The sequence below is a fragment of the Oncorhynchus kisutch genome, linkage group LG1 (genome assembly GCF_002021735.2).
Source record: "Oncorhynchus kisutch isolate 150728-3 linkage group LG1, Okis_V2, whole genome shotgun sequence".
Lineage (NCBI taxonomy): Eukaryota > Metazoa > Chordata > Actinopteri > Salmoniformes > Salmonidae > Oncorhynchus > Oncorhynchus kisutch.
The window spans coordinates 54,867,814-54,886,751 of record NC_034174.2 but is presented as its reverse complement, the minus strand read 5'-3'; the positions used below and the strand labels follow the sequence as shown (position 1 = coordinate 54,886,751).

The 18,938-nt window shown below is 42.3% G+C and overlaps 1 protein-coding gene across 3 annotated transcripts in view; it reads right to left on the bottom strand.

The window, feature by feature from the left end:
- Window positions 1–680: 680 nt before the first annotated feature.
- The window catches only part of LOC109891185 (proto-oncogene tyrosine-protein kinase Src), a 48,118-nt gene continuing 29,860 nt past the window's right edge, over window positions 681–18,938 (bottom strand). For all 3 annotated transcript variants that reach the window (XM_020483544.2, XM_031827189.1, XM_020483552.2), the window contains 2 exons: window positions 8,254–8,385; window positions 681–7,865 (listed from right to left, as the gene is read on the bottom strand). In XM_020483544.2, coding sequence (XP_020339133.1) covers window positions 7,657–7,865; window positions 8,254–8,385 — 341 coding nt within the window. In that variant the 3' untranslated portion in view covers window positions 681–7,656. The remainder of the gene's footprint in view (window positions 7,866–8,253; window positions 8,386–18,938) is intronic.

The window sequence follows — 18,938 nt, the reverse complement described above, 5'->3', positions numbered from 1 at the left end:
ATTATAGTCCCACTAAGCGCACACCAGACGGGCTGGCATATTGCTGCAGAATGCTGTTGTAGCCATGCTGCTTAAGTGTACCTTGAAATCTAAATAAATCACAGACACCATCATACCTCCTCCTCCGTGCTTCACGGTGGGAACCACACTTGCAGGGATTATCCTTTCACCTACCCTGCGTCTCAATAAGACATGGCGGTTGGAACCAAAAATCTCAAATTTGTACAGATTTCCACCGGTCTAATGTCTATTGGTTGTATTTCTTTGCCCAAGTCTCTTCTTATCATTGGTGTCCTTTAGTAGTGGTTTCTTAGCAGCAATTCGACCATGAAGTCCTGATTCACGCAGTCTCCTCTGAATAGTTGATGTTGAGATGTGTCTGTGATTCTGTGAAGCATTTATTTGGGCTGCAATTTCTGAGGCTGGTAACTAATGAACTTGTCCTCTGCAGCAGATGTAACTCTGGGCCTTCCTTTCCTGTGGTGATCCTCATGATGCCAGTTTTGAAGGAAATTCAACAAATGAACCTTTAAGAAGGCACACCTGCTAATTGAAATGCATTCAGGATAACGTAAATTTTTGTCATTAATTTAACAAGAGCAACTTACGGTCAGTGCATTCAATGTTGCATTCAATGTACACTTACTAAGAGACTTGAACACATGAAGATATGAAAACACTCTTGACATATAATTTATTGCACATTTAAAGATAACAAAGTGGCACAATACCCATTTCAATCCAATCCTGATACACATACAAAAAAAGAGAAAACCAAATCAATATTGTTTACAAAATCCTCAATATTCTGATATTGTCAGTTTCAAACAATGAGAATATTTCAGGAATAGTAAACCAGAAACTGTGTAGGTTTATGAAACATACACATTTGGACAGTGAGTCAAATCAAGAATGTAGTCCTTGGCTTGATATTAAACAATTAGTTTATTGTCCACTTTTTCATCCAATAGATTTGAAAGAAGAATAATTGTAACATTGTGGTCCATATTCCATGTGGGGACTGGCACCATCGCAAGATTAGAATCCATTCCAATGCTGGACACGTGGTACAATGGCCTAAAGTTCTATTTATCAATGCACCAACAGGTTCATATGTTCAATTGAAAGTATAAAGAAGCCTATGCATTATTACGCATCATGTTGGGTCTAAGAAAATGACAAATTTAGAGGAGATTTAAAAAAAAAACACACACACACAAAAAAACATGATAGTCAGAGTCATTCATTCATGTTAGAGATATTAACACTCACATCACTGCCAATTTTTTAATACCTATACTACCATTCAAAAGTTTAGGGTCACTTAGAAATGTTCTTGTTTTCCATGAAAACATACATGAAATGAGTTGCAAAATGAATAGGAAATATAGTCAAGACGTTGACAAGGTTATAAATAATCATTTTTAATTGAAATAACTGTGTCCTTCAAACTTTGCTTTCAAAGAATCCTCCATTTGCAGTAATTACAGCCTTGCAGATCTTGGCATTGTAGTTGTCAATTTGTTGAGGAAATCTGAAGAGATTTGACCCCATGCTTCCTGAAGCACCTCCCACAAGTTGGATCGGCAAGCTGTTCCAACAACAGCTCAATAGGGTTGAGATCCAGTGACTATAATGGAGTGGCCAGCAAAGACAGAATACCAGCTGACTGCTTCTTCCCTAAATAGTTATTGTATAGCTGGAGCTGTGCTTTGGGTCGTTGTCCTGTTGTAGGAGGAAATTGCCTTCAATTAAGTGCCGTCCATACACGGCATTGCAAAATGGAGTGATAGCCTTCCTTCTTCAAGATCCCTTTTACCCTGTACAAATCTCCCACTTTACCACCACCAAAGCACCCCCAGACCATCACATTGCCTCCCCCATGCTTGACAGATGGCGTTAAGCACTCCTCCAGCATGTTTTCATTTTTTCTGCGTCTCACGAATGTTCTTTTTTGTGATCTGAACACCTCAAACTTAGATTCGTCTGACCATAATACTTTTTTCCAATATTCCTCTGTTCAGTGTCTGTGTTCTTTTGCCCATTTGAATCTTTTCTTTTTATTGGCCAGTCTGACATATGGCTTTTTCTTTGCAACTTTCCAAGAAGGCAAGCATCCCGGAGTCGCCTCTTCACAAACTAGACACTCTAATGTAATTGTTCTGTTGCTCAGTTGTGCACCGAGGCCTCCCACTCTTTCTATTCTGGTTCGCGCTGTTCTGTGAAGGGAGTAGTACACAGCGTTGTACAAGATCTTCAGTTTCTTGTCAATTTCTTGCATGGAATAGCCTTCATTTCTCAGAACAAAAATAAACTGATGAGTTTCAGAAGAAAGTTATTTGTTTCTGGCCATTTTGAGCCTGTAATCGAACCCACAAATGCTGATGCTCCAGATACTCAACTAGCCTAAAGAAGGCCAGTTGTATTGCTTCTTTAATCTTTCAAGTTATAGACCATTCTCAACCGAGCTGCCTAAATAACACTTTTCAACCGTGTCTCCCAAGAATGTATTTTTTGTGTCGCCCAAGTCGCACAACATTCCAGTTAAATCATGTACATGTTCGAAAACACCAAAAGCTACTCACTGCAAACCAGATGTTTCATGAAAACACAGGGGATTGGATTCAAGCAAAGGGAAGAAGGAAATGACACAAACTGGCACAAAATACAGAGCAAGGTTATTATAGTAAACTAAAACACCCTAAAACTATTTAGTAAACTGAAATAAAATAATTAACAAACTTGTTTGAAAAACAAACTATACTGAAACTATTATATTTGACTCCGAAACAAACTCAAATAAAATCCATAATGTTTGTTGTTCAATTTGAGTTTTTTGGGGGCAAAAAGTGAATGGGGTTTATGCTTTTTTTTCTGATGGTGTTTTCAAGCTTCTGAATATGGCAGGTCACATTGAGATTTAAATTATAATTTAAAAGTTAGACTCAGCGAGATGACATTGCCATGAGCAGCACTGCAGATATTGGGTGTGTTTGAGTGGTAAGTCAAAGGCAACCTATTGTAGACGGAAGTTAACGAGTGTAGTCGGGGGAGATGCATCTGCGACAGCCGAAAATCAGACACTAATGTGGTTTTCCAAAAGCAAGGCTCAAATCAACATGGCAGTGTTGCCATTGATTATAAAAGGTTTTCTTTATGTTGAAACAAACATGTATCTAACCCCCATATCACACACTGAAAAACGATACAATTATAATAATATTATGTGTGTCCACATTGTACAATCAATTAGTGAGAGCCTCAAATATCACATACAGTGGTTCTGAAATTATTGGCACCTTTGATAAAGATGAGCAAAAATTTGAATGTATGCCCCCCTCAAAAAGTTGAAGTGATATTATTTTATATAATTCCTTTATATCCTTGCCAATGGACTGCCCTCTTCAATTGACATGACAATAAAGCTCTTTGGCCACACACACACCAGTGATGGGTTTGGCGTCAAAATTAGAATGCAAGAGCAGAAAATAACCCCATACCTACTGTAAAACATGGTGGAGGATCTTTGATATTACGGGGCTATTTTGCTTCCACTGGCACTGGGGCCTTTGTTAAAGGGATATTTCAGGATTTGAGGCCAATTATCTACTTCCATTTTTATGTCTCTGCAGTCAGAGACATAAAAATGGTATCCACGAGTCAATAACCCCATGTGGGGTCACATGATTTTTGTTAAAATTCATGAAGTCGACATGTATGCCCAGACATTCGTATACCCAGAACTTAACACACTTTGAAAGGCGGTGACCAATGATAGTCACCGACTTGACAAAAATTATCTGCTCGAACGTACCCTTTGAGATGAGCAAGTTGCAAGACTTTGCTTTCACACAGTCACACAGAGTATCTGCGCATGTGCACAGGTGCACTTCACACTGCTACATGGTAGCTACTGGACCCAAACAGCTGAGAAGTTTAGGCTCAAGCTTCAATGCTCCATGTTTTTGCGGAAATTGGCCAGGGTTGGGTAGGTTGTTTTCTAAATGTAATCCTTACAGTTACTAAACTCAGCAAAAAAAGAAACATCCTCTCACTCTCAACTGTGTTTATTTTCCGCAAACTTAACGTGTAAATATTTATGAACATAACAAGATTCAACAACAGACTGAACAAGTTCCACAGACATGTGACTAACAGAAATAGAATAATGTGCCCCTGAACAAGGAGGGGTCAAAATCAAAAGTAACAGTCAGTATCTGGTGTGGCCACCAGCTGCATTAAGTACTGCAGTGCATCTCCTACTCATGGACTGCACCAGATTTGCCAGTTCTTGCTGTGAGATGTTACCCCACTCTTCCACCAAGGCACCTGCAAGTTCCTGGACATTTCTGGGGGGAATGGTCCTAGCCCTCACCCTCGATCCAACAGGTCCCAGACGTGCTCAATGGAATTGAGATCCGACCTCTTCGCTGGCCATGGCAGAACACTGACATACCCGTCTTCCAGGAAATCAGTCATACTGCTTGTTCTGTGTGTGGTGGCATTGTCATGCTGGAGGGTGATGTCAGGATAAGCCTGCAGGAAGGGTACCACATGAGGAAGGAGGATGTCTTCCCTGTTAACGCACAGCGTTGAGATTTCCTGCAATGACAAGCTCAGTCCGATGATGCTGTGACACTCCACCCCAGACCATGACGGACCCTCCACCTCCAAATCGATCCCACTCCAGAGTACAGGCCTCGGTGTAACACTCATTCCTTCGACGATAAATGCGAATCCGACCAACACCCCTGGTGAGACAAAAACGCAACTCGTCAGTGAAGAGCACTTTTTGCCAGTCCTGTCTGGTCCAGCAACGGTGGGTTTGTGCCCATAGGCAACATTGTTGCCGGTGATGTCTGGTGAGGACCTGCCTTACAACAGGCCTACAAGCTCTCAGTCCAGCCTCTCTCAGTCTATTGCGGAAAGTCTGAGCACTGATGGAGGGATTGTGCGTTCCTGGTGTAAGTCGGGCAGTGGTTGTTGCCATCCTCTACCTGTCCCGCAGGTGTGATGTTCAGATGTACCGATCCTGTGCAGGTGTTACACTGGGCTGCCACTGCGAGGACCATCAACTGTCCGTCCTGTCTCCCTGTAGCGCTGTCTTAGGCATCTCACAGTACGGACATTGCAATTTATTGCCCTGGCCACATCTGCAGTCCTCATGCCTCCTTGCAGCATGCCTAAGGCACGTTTACACAGATGAGCAGGGACCCTGGTTATCTTTGTTTGTGTTTTTCAGAGTCAGTAGAAAGGCCTCTTTAGTGTCCGAAGTTTTAGTAACTTTGACCTTAATCGCCTACCGTCTGTAAGTTGTTAGTGTCTTAACGACCGTTCCACAGGTGCATGTTCATTAATTGTTTATGGTTCATTAAACAAGCATGGGAAACAATGTTTAAACCCTTTGCAATGAAGATTTGTGAAGTTATTTGGATTTTTACTAATTATCTTTGAAATGCAGGGTCCTGAAAAAGGAACACTTATTCTTTTGCTGAGGTTAGTTACCTGTCCAAAATTATAAAATCAGTAACGCAACTTTTGGTTTACCCCAAACTCAGTAATGTAACCTGATTACTTTAAGAGCCATTAGAAGAAAACTAAAGGGATCCACCAAATGCGTTTGGTGTGTCATCATAGTGGTCTCTGGCTTATGGTCAGACTCAGTCAGATGGAACAAACTTAAACCTGCACCTTTTTTCAATGCTGAACTGAATGTCAATGTATATTTTTTCACAAAACATCTTTTCTGAATTTAAAAGGATTCCAAGTAGTAATCATCTAGTTTTTCAAAAGTATCTAATCTGATTACAAAAATGTTGCTGGTAATGTAACTGATTAGTTCCTTTTTTTGTAATCAGATTACATAAACCCGTAACTGATAACATGTAATCAGTTACTCCCCAGCCCTTAAATTGACCCACTACTGAGTCTACCTTTAAACCTAACCTATGACCATCACCTGAGCAGTACTGCGCTGGACTGGTTCCACATCCACCATAGTGGCTGGAAGTGTGCTGGAAAGGACAATGTCAAAATAGAATATCCAAAGCCAGCACAGTACAGTTATAAGCAGTACAGTTTGGGTCAGCACAATAGTGTGAAAAGTATTTAAATTCTCCACCCGTCTTTCTGACTATGAAAGATTGTAGTAATTGAAGGATTGCCTATAAAGGATTGTTGTAATGTTAAGATTTGTAAGGGATTAAGACATGCATAGATTGTAGTGCCAGATTTGGTTCACAAAGATTTAACTAATTGTGCATGAATGCTATCCTTCATATCCGATTGGCTCAAAGCTTTAATTAATTTTCATGTTTTTATCATAAATGTATCGTTCATTCCCATAAAACCCCTAAATAGGAATGCATTTAAGAATTTAAGTTTTGGATCCTTATCAATAGGTTTCAAATGATTGTACAACTGAGCCTCAATAATCTCAGGGCGATGGCACCAAAACACAGGGCTGTGTTCAATAGGTACCAAACAGAATGAAACGGACTGAAACAGGCAGGGACAATGTGGACATTTTTTACTAGTGTGAGTCTGTATTAACGCTGAGTATCCTTGACGTCACTTCTATGGGTATAATATAAAGCTGTCTTCCAAATGGTTTCACGTGAAATTGTCTGGGAGCTTTGCAACTTACAGTTTTATTGACATGGACACAGGAAGAAAGTAGAATCTGTAAAAAACAACAAAAAATAAGACAAACAAAGAAAAACCTTTAAAAAAAATTTTGACATTTGTTTTGGAGAAACCTGATGACCTGGAGTAAGCAGCACTTGAGAATACTGGAGAGATATAGAGAGGAGGAAATAGGAAGAGAGAGAGATAGAGATAGATAAACAAAGAGATAAACAAAGAGATAGAGGGACAGACAGAGCGAAACACACACACACAGAGGCTGAGTCCTAAATGGCACCGTATTACCTACTAGTGTACCAGAGCCCTAGTGTACTACTTTTGACGAGGGTCTATAGGGTTCTGGTCAAGAGTAGTGCACTGTATAAGGAATAGGGTGCCATTTGGCTCACACAAGAGAGAGGGACAATAGACAGATGGCACCTATGCCACGTTGGCAGTGCTCTGCAAAAAGAGGAGGTGGAGAGGACAGATGCTGTGGCGCTATGGCTGTATCTAGATTCTCCAAACAGATTTCAACAATGGGGGAGACTTCCTCTAGTCTAGCCAATGCTTGACAGGTAGTGCACACTTTGGGAGAAGAGTGAAGGAATCCGGACAGAGCCTTTGAGAAGAAGGGTACTAAGGACAGAGAGGGAGGGTCAAAACAATGGTCATGCCCCATCTCATTATCCTCCGTCCTCCCCTAGGGTTCTCCGGGATGAAGTTTCCCCTAGCTACAGATTTAGGACGAGCTTCTTCTCCCCTAATCCTAACCTTAACTTTTAGTGGAGAAAATGCTACTGTCTTGGGATCAGTTATTACCAACGCTTCCCACTTCCCCCAAAAGATCCAGGTTAGAAGCCACTCATAACCAAATATCTAGGATCCGCTCTTCCTCTCTCCCCAATCCTAAACCATCCTTAACCATTGTCCATTACAGGGAGGAAATAATGCAAAACTGTCCCTTGATCAGTGTTTAAAGTGGGCAAGTCCACCCATGTGGTCCCGTGGTGGGACCGATGTCCCTGAGACCTATAGGTTCTCCCCAGGCTGGTACTGGGGCTCGGTGGAGGTAAAGTAATCTTCCAGGAAGCCCTGGAGGTACTCGAAGGTGGGCCTCTCCTCGGCATCCTTCCTCCAGCAGATGAGCATGAGCTCGTGCATTGAGCTCGGGCACTCGCCGGGACAGGGCATCCGGTATCCGCGCTCCACCTGCTCCAGCACCTCCCGGTTCACCATGCCTGAAGGGAGGGGGTGGGGGGGAGGGGAGACCGCATTTGTCTATCAAGATTTTCTGAATTGTTTTAAAGAGCCATTTGTACAACTTTTCTAGGGCATATTCTGAATCTGCCACGAGCCCCCAAAAATATCTAATTATAGCTAAAAACAATATATTTTAATGCAAACCCTTCCTTTGTGAATACTATAATAAGCACACGGAACATACAAACCCTGCCCTTTCCGTTCACTTCTCAGTGCAATTGTATGTAAAGGCTAATCTTGGGCTATTGTTTAGTCAAAGTCTATGGAACCCTGAAGAAGGCATTGTGTGTCGAAATATTGGTGTTTTATACCTATAGAGTGTGGGACTACCTTTAGAATTGTTTCATAAAGGAAAGTAAATGGTACCTGGATATGGTACTCTGCCTTTGGTGGCGAGTTCAGTGAGCAGGACCCCAAATGACCAGACATCTGACTTGATGGTGAAGCGGCCGTAGAGGGCAGCCTCTGGCGCCGTCCACTTAATGGGGAACTTGGCTCCTGGGGAAACAAACATTTGAATTGATGACTCATGGTCTTTTATCAATGTACCTTTGACTACGGTAGCCAAAATATCCGTGCTTTTTTTCCTAAAACAAGGTTTAAGCCTCTACAGTCTGCTGAAAATGGAAGACGTGGCTTACTTTTGTCGTTGTATTTTGCTCATTTCCAGTTGTCTCGTTGCGAAATACATTTTTCCTTTCACTGCATGCTATTTAGCCCCTTCATTACAACCACTGAAGTCACAGAGTGAGTCATCAAGAGACCAGTTGGAATGAAAACCAGGTTAAACAGGGCCCTCCAAAACCAGGTTTAGTATTTTAATGTTAGAGGCAAGTCAATTAATAACACGTTCTTATTTACAATGACGGCCTACCAAGAGGAAAAGGCCTCCTGTGGGGACAGGAGCTGGTATTAAAAATAACAAAACAAACTTTAGGACAAGAGAGACACCACAACACTACATAAAGTGAGACCTAAGACAACATGGCCGCAACACACCATGACAGCAGCACAACATGACAGCAGCACAAACATAGTACAAACGCTGCTAGGCACGGACAATAGCATGAAGTGCAAAAATGTAGACAACAATAGATCACTCGAAGCAGCCACAAGTGTCAGTTAGATGGAGATAAAAACTGTGCAGTTTGAGTGTTTTTTTGCAGCTCGTTCCAGTCACTAGCTGCAGCAAACTGAAAAGAGGAGCAACCCAGGGATGAGTGTTTTACAATGACAGCCTACACCGGCCAAACCCTAACAAGGACGACACTGGGCCAATTGTGCACCGCCCTATGGGACTCCCGATCACGGCCGGTTGTGATACAGCCTGGGATCAGGGTTAGTTTGGCAGCCAGGGTGAAAGACAAGCGATTACAATAGATAAAGGAAACAAAGCCTAGATTTAACCTTAGCCTGCAGCTTGTGTTTTGGAGGTGTTCAGAACAAGGTTAAGGGCAGAGAAAGCTTGCTGGACACTAACAAAGCTTTTTTGTAGAGCGTTTAACACAAAATCCGGGGTGGGGCCAGCGGAGTATAAGACTGTATCATCTGCATATAAATGGATGAGAGAGCTTCCTACTGCCTGAGTTATGTTGTTGATGTAAATTGCAAAGAGCGTGGGGCTTAGAATCGAGTCTTAGGGTACTCCCTTGCTGACAGGTAGTGGCTGAGACAGCAGATGTTCTGACTTTACACATTGGACTCTGAGATAGGTAGTTAGCAAACCAGGCCAAAGTCCCCAATACTCCTTAGCCGACCCACAAGAATGGAATGGTCTAGCGTAATCAAAAGATTTGTCCGAGTCAATTAAAACAGCAGCACAACATTGCTTAGAGTCAAGTGCAGTGGTGAAATAATGTAGGACCTTTAAGGTTGCAGTGACAAATCCATTACCTGAGTGGATAGCAGATTGCATACCAGAGAGAATACTATAGACATCAAGAAAGCCAGTCAGTTGATTATTGACAAGTTTTTCAAAATTTGATAAACAGGGCAAGATAGAAATTGGCCTTGATCAGCTTGATCTCCCCCTTTAAATAAAGGATGCACAGTGGCTGCCTTCCAAGCACTGGGAAACTCCCCTGAGTGGAGAGACAGGTTAAAAGGGAACATCGTCGTGAACCATGGGATGGATGTAACTCTCACGCCCGCAGAGCTACAACAGGCTCTGGGATGGAGAGAGCAGGAGTCCAAGAAGATGGAGAGTCAACAGGACGGGAAGAGGAACAGGAGGGAGAGAGCTGAGAGACATCGCAGCCAGCAGAGGAAGGAGGAAGCAGTCCCCAGTCTATCCAAACCATCACCATTGTCACCGAAGATAGTGGCAGCATTTTTGCTTTTTCTGCAGAGCCTTTTTCTAGAAAACCTCTCTCTTTTTGGGGAATTTTTTACTTTTAGCTTTGATTGCTGTTTGTAGCCTCTGCTTTTAACACACAGGGAAATTACCATATCATTTGTATTTTCCTTTAGCAGGATCAAGATTGGGTTTCCTCAAGGTTGGGAGCTAGGATATCCATAGGATAAGTAGACTCTCTGTAAAGGGCTTTGCTTGAATAAACACATTTCCTCTTGAGAGGCCACTGACCGAAATAGCCCGGAGAGTTTCCTCCCTTTGTTACCGGTGTGGGTCCATGCTTGGGGTGTGTATGAGAAATGTCTTAGGACGTTAGTCTAAGGCATGTCACGATGACTATCGTTGTTCGTCTCGTGGGACACTAGGTCCCATTACAGTGCATAACTCCAGGTCCATGGGTGAAGGGTTTGTGACGCGCACCCGTGGGTGTAAAACTAAGGTATTTATTAAAATGATAAGTTGTTGAGAGGAGAAAGCATACTCACCACTCCATTTCCCCTGGTCTTATAGCCTTAGGAGAGCCTGACAAACTACGGGTCGCCCTACCTCAGAGCTGGACGCCCCACTGAGTGGTTTTTAATAAAACTCCAGCTGTGACTGGTATCAGCGGGTTGCTGGGATCGGAACTGGGCTGGAAGGGCAACAGCCGTAGGTATTAGGCCTGAAGCAGGGGTAACCTAGGCTAGATCATTAATCTCGAGGGAGAGGCGTGAGTCAGGCAAGACAACATGCAGAGTTTCATTGTTTCAAGTTCTTTCTCGACAATGCAACAATAATAAAAGATCAGAATACGAACGAAGTAAATGGCTCAGTAGAATAGAATAAACATGTTAGTATAATACAGGGAGGCACAATTAATAGTACAATATTTACACATTTATCAGAGAAAGGGGGGATTGGCGGGTGTTTTAAATTGAGCAGTATGAGTAGTAGTAAATAAGAGTCTGGTAGCAGCAATTGTGATGTGTGTGTAACTTGAATGTGTTTGTGTGTGCATGTTATATGTGTGTGGCAAGTAAGTCCAGGTGGTCATTCCAGTTCAAGTGTTCAGTAGTGTTGGAGCCAGTTCATTTTTGTCAGTTTTCATTAAATTTTTCATTTATCAAAATATTTGTTTATTTGATGATATCACTCATTTAGAATATCATATTTAATTTCTATATACAGGTATGGTGTATGCATTATTTGGTTATGTGGTCTCTTATTATGGTCCTATGATTTGAATTAGAAATAGGTCAACTACGCCCTCTAGCCTCAATTAGTTGGTGCTACAGGTGGGCCCGCCCAGATGGCCACATGCTGGTATAAGAGACTTTTGGGAAACCGAGTTGGCATATGTTTTTTTGTATCTTTTTCCATTTACCTGGAATATTGGAACCTTTGTTTGCCATTGGTCCACATGACAGTATCTGCTGTATCAAAAAAGTCAGATGCATCTACCTCAACGTCAAGGGCATCCAGTGCTAGAATGAAAGCACAGGCTGAGCATGCCGCTTTGAAAGCTAAAGCTGCAGTAAAAAAAAAAAAAACATGCCCTTTATATGGAAGAAACACAACAAGGCAAAAAAGGAATTGGTGGAAATGGAAGCTGGCTGCAGCTCAGCTTGATTGTGGAGATTGTTGATTGTGGCTCAGCGGAGATGATTGTGGACTACAGGAAAAGGAGGACCGAGCACGCCCGCATTCTCATCGACGGGGCTGTAGTGAAGCAGGTTGAGAGCTTCAAGTTCCTTGGTGTCCACATCAACAACAAACTAGAATGGTCCAAACACACCAAGACAGTCGTGAAGAGGGCATGACAAAGCCTATTCCCCCTCAGGAAACTAAAAAGATTTGACATGGGTCCTCAGATCCACAAAAAGTTCTACAGCTGCAACATCGAGAGCATCCTGGTTGCATCACTGCCTGGTATGGCAATTGCTCGGCCTCTGAGGGTAGTGCGTACAGAGGGTAGTGCGTACGGCCCAGTACATCACTGGGGCTAAGCTGCCTGCCATCCAGGACCTCTACACCAGGCAGTGTCAGAGGAAGGCCCTAAAAATTGTCAAAGACCCCAGCCACCACAGTCATAGACTGTTCTCTCTACTACCGCATGGCAAGGGGTACCGGAGTGCCAAGTCTAGGACAAAAAGGCTTCTCAACAGTTTTAGGATAAAACTGCGCATCAACTCTTCATTTAACGGATTAAAGTTTGAATTGCACAATCAAATTGTGCCAGCAGAGAAGAATTTGAGCATGGCAGTGCAGAGGAAAGTCGGCGGGTGAATTCAGATTGAGCTAACTGGAAAAACTATACCCAAAATGATACAGTGCCTTGCAAAAGTATTCGGCCCCCTTGAACTTTGCGACCTTTTGCCACATTTCAGGCTTCAAACATAAAGATATAAAACTTTATTTTTTTGTGAAGAATCAACAACAAGTGGGACACAATCATGAAGTGGAACGACATTTATTGGATATTTCAAACTTTTTTAACAAATCAAAAACTGAAAAATTGGGCGTGCAAAATTATTCAGCCCCTTTACTTTCAGTGCAGCAAACTCTCTCCAGAAGTTCAGTGAGGATCTCTGAATGATCCAATGTTGACCTAAATGACTAATGATGATAAATACAATCCACCTGTGTGTAATCAAGTCTCCGTATAAATGCACCTGCACTGTGATAGTCTCAGAGGTCCGTTAAAAGCGCAGAGAGCATCATGAAGAACAAGGAACACACCAGGCAGGTCCGAGATACTGTTGTGAAGAAGTTTAAAGCCGGATTTGGATACAAGAAGATTTCCCAAGCGTTAAACATCCCAAGGAGCACTGTGCAAGCGATAATATTGAAATGGAAGGAGTATCAGACCACTGCAAATCTACCAAGACCTGGCCGTCCCTCTAAACTTTCAGCTCATACAAGGAGAAGACTGATCAGAGATGCAGCCAAGAGGCCCATGATCACTCTGGATGAACTGCAGAGATCTACAGCTGAGGTGGGAGACTCTGTCCATAGGACAACAATCAGTCGTATATTGCACAAATCTGGCCTTTATGGAAGAGTGGCAAGAAGAAAGCCATTTCTTAAAGATATCCATAAAAAGTGTGGTTTAAAGTTTGCCACAAGCCACCTGGGAGACACACCAAACATGTGGAAGAAGGTGCTCTGGTCAGATGAAACCAAAATTGAACTTTTTGGCAACAATGCAAAACGTTATGTTTGGCGTAAAAGCAACACAGCTCATCACCCTGAACACATCATCCCCACTGTCAAACATGGTGGTGGCAGCATCATGGTTTGGGCCTGCTTTTCTTCAGCAGGGACAGGGAAGATGGTTAAAATTGATGGGAAGATGGATGGAGCCAAATACAGGACCATTCTGGAAGAAAACCTGATGGAGTCTGCAAAAGACCTGAGACTGGGACGGAGATTTGTCTTCCAACAAGACAATGATCCAAAACATAAAGCAAAATCTACAATGGAATGGTTCAAAAATAAACATATCCAGGTGTTAGAATGGCCAAGTCAAAGTCCAGACCTGAATCCAATCGAGAATCTGTGGAAAGAACTGAAAACTGCTGTTCACAAATGCTCTCCATCCAACCTCACTGAGCTCGAGCTGTTTTGCAAGGAGGAATGGGAAAAAATGTCAGTCTCTCGATGTGAAAAACTGATAGAGACATACCCCAAGCGACTTACAGCTGTAATCACAGCAAAAGGTGGCGCTACAAAGTATTAACTTAAGGGGGCTGAATAATTTTGCACGCCCAATTTTTCCGTTTTTGATATGTTAAAAAGGTTTGAAATATCCAATAAATGTCGTTCCACTTCATGATTGTGTCCCACTTGTTGTTGATTCTTCACAAAAAAATACAGTTTTATATCTTTATGTTTGAAGCCTGAAATGTGGCAAAAGGTCGCAAAGTTCAAGGGGGCCGAATACTTTCTCAAGGCACTGTAATTTTCTGATATACAGACTATGCTGAAGTCAACAAAAAACGTATTGTAATTTGCAAAACGTGTGGGAAGAAAATTACAGATGGAGGCGCAACAACTTCCAACTTCCAAGATTATGCTACTGCCCCGTTCAATTATTTTTTTTATATGCTTACAGATTTGAACAATATCAGATGAACAAAAGTGTCACAAGTGAACCACAACAGTCTCCAATCTCACAGTTCATGGAGACCCGTGTAGGGCAGTACAGCATGAATCATCCACAGCAGAAAGCTATCAACAATGCAATACTGTCCGACTTGGTTATCGATTGCAACTTGCCTCTGTCTATTGTGGAAAACAAGAGTTTTCGGCACTTTCTGTCAGTAGTTGACAGTAAGTGCAGCCCAGTGTATCACAGAACATTGACATCAAAAGTAGAGAACCTCGCTACAGAGAGATGTTCAAAACTGAAAACTCAGTTGACCAACACAGACCATGTTTCAGTCACAGTGGACATTTGGTTCCGACCGAATGATGAGGGGGTTCCTTGGTGTCACTGTGCACTGTACGGAGAGAGATGGAGAGAGGATACAGCGCAAGTCCAATCTCTTGGCCTGTGTCCGCTTCAAAGGCCCACACACGGCCGAAAGAATCTGTGAGCAATTTGAGGCCATATGTGGTGAGTAGAGCATTAAAGATAAATTGGACTATATCATTAGTGACAATGCTGCCAACATGAGAAAAGCATTCACCGTGTGCTTCCCCATTTAACAAGAAGATGAAGTACATAACGAAGATCCCCTTGATGACCGAAAGCTCTGGAATGACCTGAACCTGGAAGACCAGCAAACAGTGGATGCTGCTATTGCAAAAAAACAGCGCTTGGGGTGTTTTGCCCACACTCTCCAGCTGTTGGTGGGAGATGGCTTGAAAGAAACAAAAAGTGATGACTCCTCCTCTTTCAAAGTTATCAAAAATCAGCTCACTGCTACATACAAGCACAACATTCAAAGAGGTGTTTGAGGCTTAATTTGGGGAAAGAGGCATCCTTGCTGCTGTGAAAAAGGCTGGGCACAAGGAGTTGTTGTTCATAGTACGGGAGTGGAATAAGTTGAAGGAGTTGGTGGACATCCTGAAGCCATTTGGAGAAGCAACAGGTATGACACAGTGGGGGAAGATAGTCACAAGCAGTTCTGTTGTTCCCTCGGTCCTGCCCCTGAATCACCACCTGGAGCAGGGGATGCCTCAAGTCCATTTCCTGAGCGGCCTGGTCAGAAGTCTCCAGGCATCCCTGAACAAAAGACTTCTTGGAATCTTCATCAATGTGAAAATGGCCAGGACACAAGACGGAATCACTGCCCCCTTTTCAGATCCAGTCTACCTCAATGCAGCTGCCTTGGATCCGTCTTTTTCTCCGATGTGGGTGGAGCACCATGTGCTGGTCAAGGAGGAGGTCAAGGAGGAGGTGGCACAAAGAGTTAAAGGTAAATATTGAGTTTAATGTAACTTTTTCTCATAATTTAATCCAATTGACTGCAACAATAATAATTTTTCAGTTTAACCCACTGCATCATCAATACTCTAATACCGGCCTTTTTGTTTCTGCTATGCTTTTACATGTTTTGCCAGAACTGATTCTGCAAGATGCTACAGGGACTGAGCAAGCTGTGCCTCTTGTTGATGAGGAAGAGCGAGAGGACAATCGTCTTGGACAAGAAGAAGGGCTGTTTGCAGCATACTGTAAGAGGCAGAAGAAAGCTGTTGGGACCACTCCAGCACTACAGCTAAGTCACTACCTTGACATATGCGAAGGACAGAATGCCCTCTTGTTCTGGGCAATGAACAGGAAGGCTCTTCCTTCACTGTTCCGAGTGGCCATCAGGGTCTTGGCAGTGCCTCCAGTGCTCTGGCGGAGCGTGTCTTCTGCCATGGTGGCATCATACCGCGGCCTCATCGTGCACAAATGACTGACAGACTTTCATCGAATTTGGTCTTTTGCAAATGCAATGCATTATAGGGCCCTGAGATAAAGAGGGAAAAAATGAAACTGTTTATGCATTATACACACACGTAGTCTCCATGTTCAGGTTTTATCTCCCATCTTTGGGATCTATATTTTCTTCTCAGACATTCAGGCCAGTATTCAAATTGTAGGCCTACTTGAAGTTCAGTGTCAGTTGTTTTGATGTACCTTTTAATAAATGATTGTATGGCAGGATTGTTTTAGGTGTCTAGAGTATATCTGGAGAGAGAGAGATAGAGAGCACTACAATATTTTGTTTTTGTTGTCATTTTGATGGGTCTTTCTCATGGCTACCCATGTATTTCCATGGAAATATAAAGTTTATTTGGAAAATAATAAATATATATTTTTAAAAGCCTTCATGATTTGCATAAATTGTATATACTATTACTCTTGTTAAATATGAAATGGTATTACATTTGGTGTAGAGCACATTATGATTTGTTTAGGACTCGAAACTCAAAGTTTAGGACTTGAATTGATACTTGGCGGTCTTGACTTGAGACTTGACTCGGATTTGCCTGTCTTGACTTGGGACTTGAATTCCTTGGTCCCACCTCTGCCGACAAGCACAGCAGCCACAGTAGCGGCCACTAACACTCATAGATGGTGCTAATGTCCAAGCAACTCAAAGAGCAGGTTCAAATCAGGCTAATGCTACTAGCACACATGCATATTATTAATATTAGCTCTCGGAGTACATCCAAGGGCCAGCCGTACTGCCCTGTTCTGAACCAAGTCCTTTTTTGTGGCACTTGACCATACGACTGAACAGTAGTCCAGGTGTGACAAAACTAGGGCCTGTAGGACCTGCCTTGTTGACAGTGCTGTCAAGAAGGCAGAGCAGTGCCTTATAATGGACATACTTCTCCCTATCTTAGCTACTGTTGTACAGTGCCTTGCGAAAGTATTCGGCCCCCTTGAACTTTGCGACCTTTTGCCACATTTCAGGCTTCAAACATAAAGATATAAAACTGTATTTTTTTGTGAAGAATCAACAACAAGTGGGACACAATCATGAAGTGGAACGACATTTATTGGATATTTCAAACTTTCTTAACAAATCAAAAACTGAAAAATTGGGCGTGCAAAATTATTCAGCCCCCTTAAGTTAATACTTTGTAGCGCCACCTTTTGCTGCGATTACAGCTGTAAGTCGCTTGGGGCATGTCTCTATCAGTTTTGCACATCGAGAGACTGACATTTTTTCCCATTCCTCCTTGCAAAACAGCTCGAGCTCAGTGAGGTTGGATGGAGAGCATTTGTGAACAGCAGTTTTCAGTTCTTTCCACAGTTCTTTCCACAGATCTATTCTAACACATTCTAACACCTGGATATGTTTATTTTTGAACCATTCCATTGTAGATTTTGCTTTATGTTTTGGATCATTGTCTTGTTGGAAGACAAATCTCTGTCCCAGTCTCAGGTCTTTTGCAGACTCCATCAGGTTTTCTTCCAGAATGGTCCTGTATTTGGCTCCATCCATCTTCCCATCAATTTTAACCATCTTCCCTGTCCCTGCTGAAGAAAAGCAGGCCCAAACCATGATGCTGCCACCACCATGTTTGACATTGGGGATGGTGTGTTCAGGGTGATGAGCTGTGTTGCTTTTACACCAAACATAACGTTTTGCATTGTTGCCAAAAAGTTCAATTTTGGTTTCATCTGACCAGAGCACCTTCTTACACATGTTTGGTGTGTCTCCCAGGTGGCTTGTGACAAACTTTAAACAACACTTTTTATGGATATCTTTAAGAAATGGTTTTCTTCTTGCCACTCTTCCATAAAGGCCAGATTTGTGCAATATACGACTGATTGTTGTCCTATGGACAGAGTCTCCCACCTCAGCTGTAGATCTCTGCAGTTCATCCAGAGTGATCATGGGCCTCTTGGCTGCATCTCTGATCAGTCTTCTCCTTGTATGAGCTGAAAGTTTAGAGGGACGGCCAGGTCTTGGTAGATTTGCAGTGGTCTGATACTCCTTCCATTTCAATATTATCGCTTGCACAGTGCTCCTTGGGATGTTTAAAGCTTGGGAAATCTTTTTGTATCCAAATCCAGCTTTAAACTTCTTCACAACAGTATCTCGGACCTGCCTGGTGTGTTCCTTGTTCTTCATGATGCTCTCTGCGCTTTTAACGGACCTCTGAGACTATCACAGTGCAGGTGCATTTATACGGAGACTTGATTACACAGGTGGATTGTATTTATCATCATTAGTCATTTAGGTCAACATTGGATCATTCAGAGATCCTCACTGAACTTCTGGAGAGAGTTTGCTGCACTGAAAGTAAAGAGGCTGAATAATTTTGCACGCTCAATTTTTCAGTTTTTGATATGTTAAAAAAGTTTGAAATATCCAATAAATGTCGTTCCACTTCATGATTGTGTCCCACTTGTTGTTGATTCTTCACAAAAAAATACAGTTTTATATCTTTATGTTTGAAGCCTGAAATGTGGCAAAAGGTCGCAAAGTTCAAGGGGGCCGAATACTTTCGCAAGGCACTGTATCAATATGTTTTGACCATGACAGTTTTACAATCCAGGGTAACTCCAAGCAGTTTAGTCACCTCAACTTGCTCAATTTCCACATTATTTACTACAAAATTTAGTAAATGATTTGTCCCAAATACAATGCGTTAAGTTTTAGAAATATTTAGGACTAACTTATTCCTTGCCACCCACGTTAAAATAACTGCAGCTCAATGTTAAGTGTTGCAGTCATTTCAGAAGTAAGGCCTACCAGGGGTGAAAAAT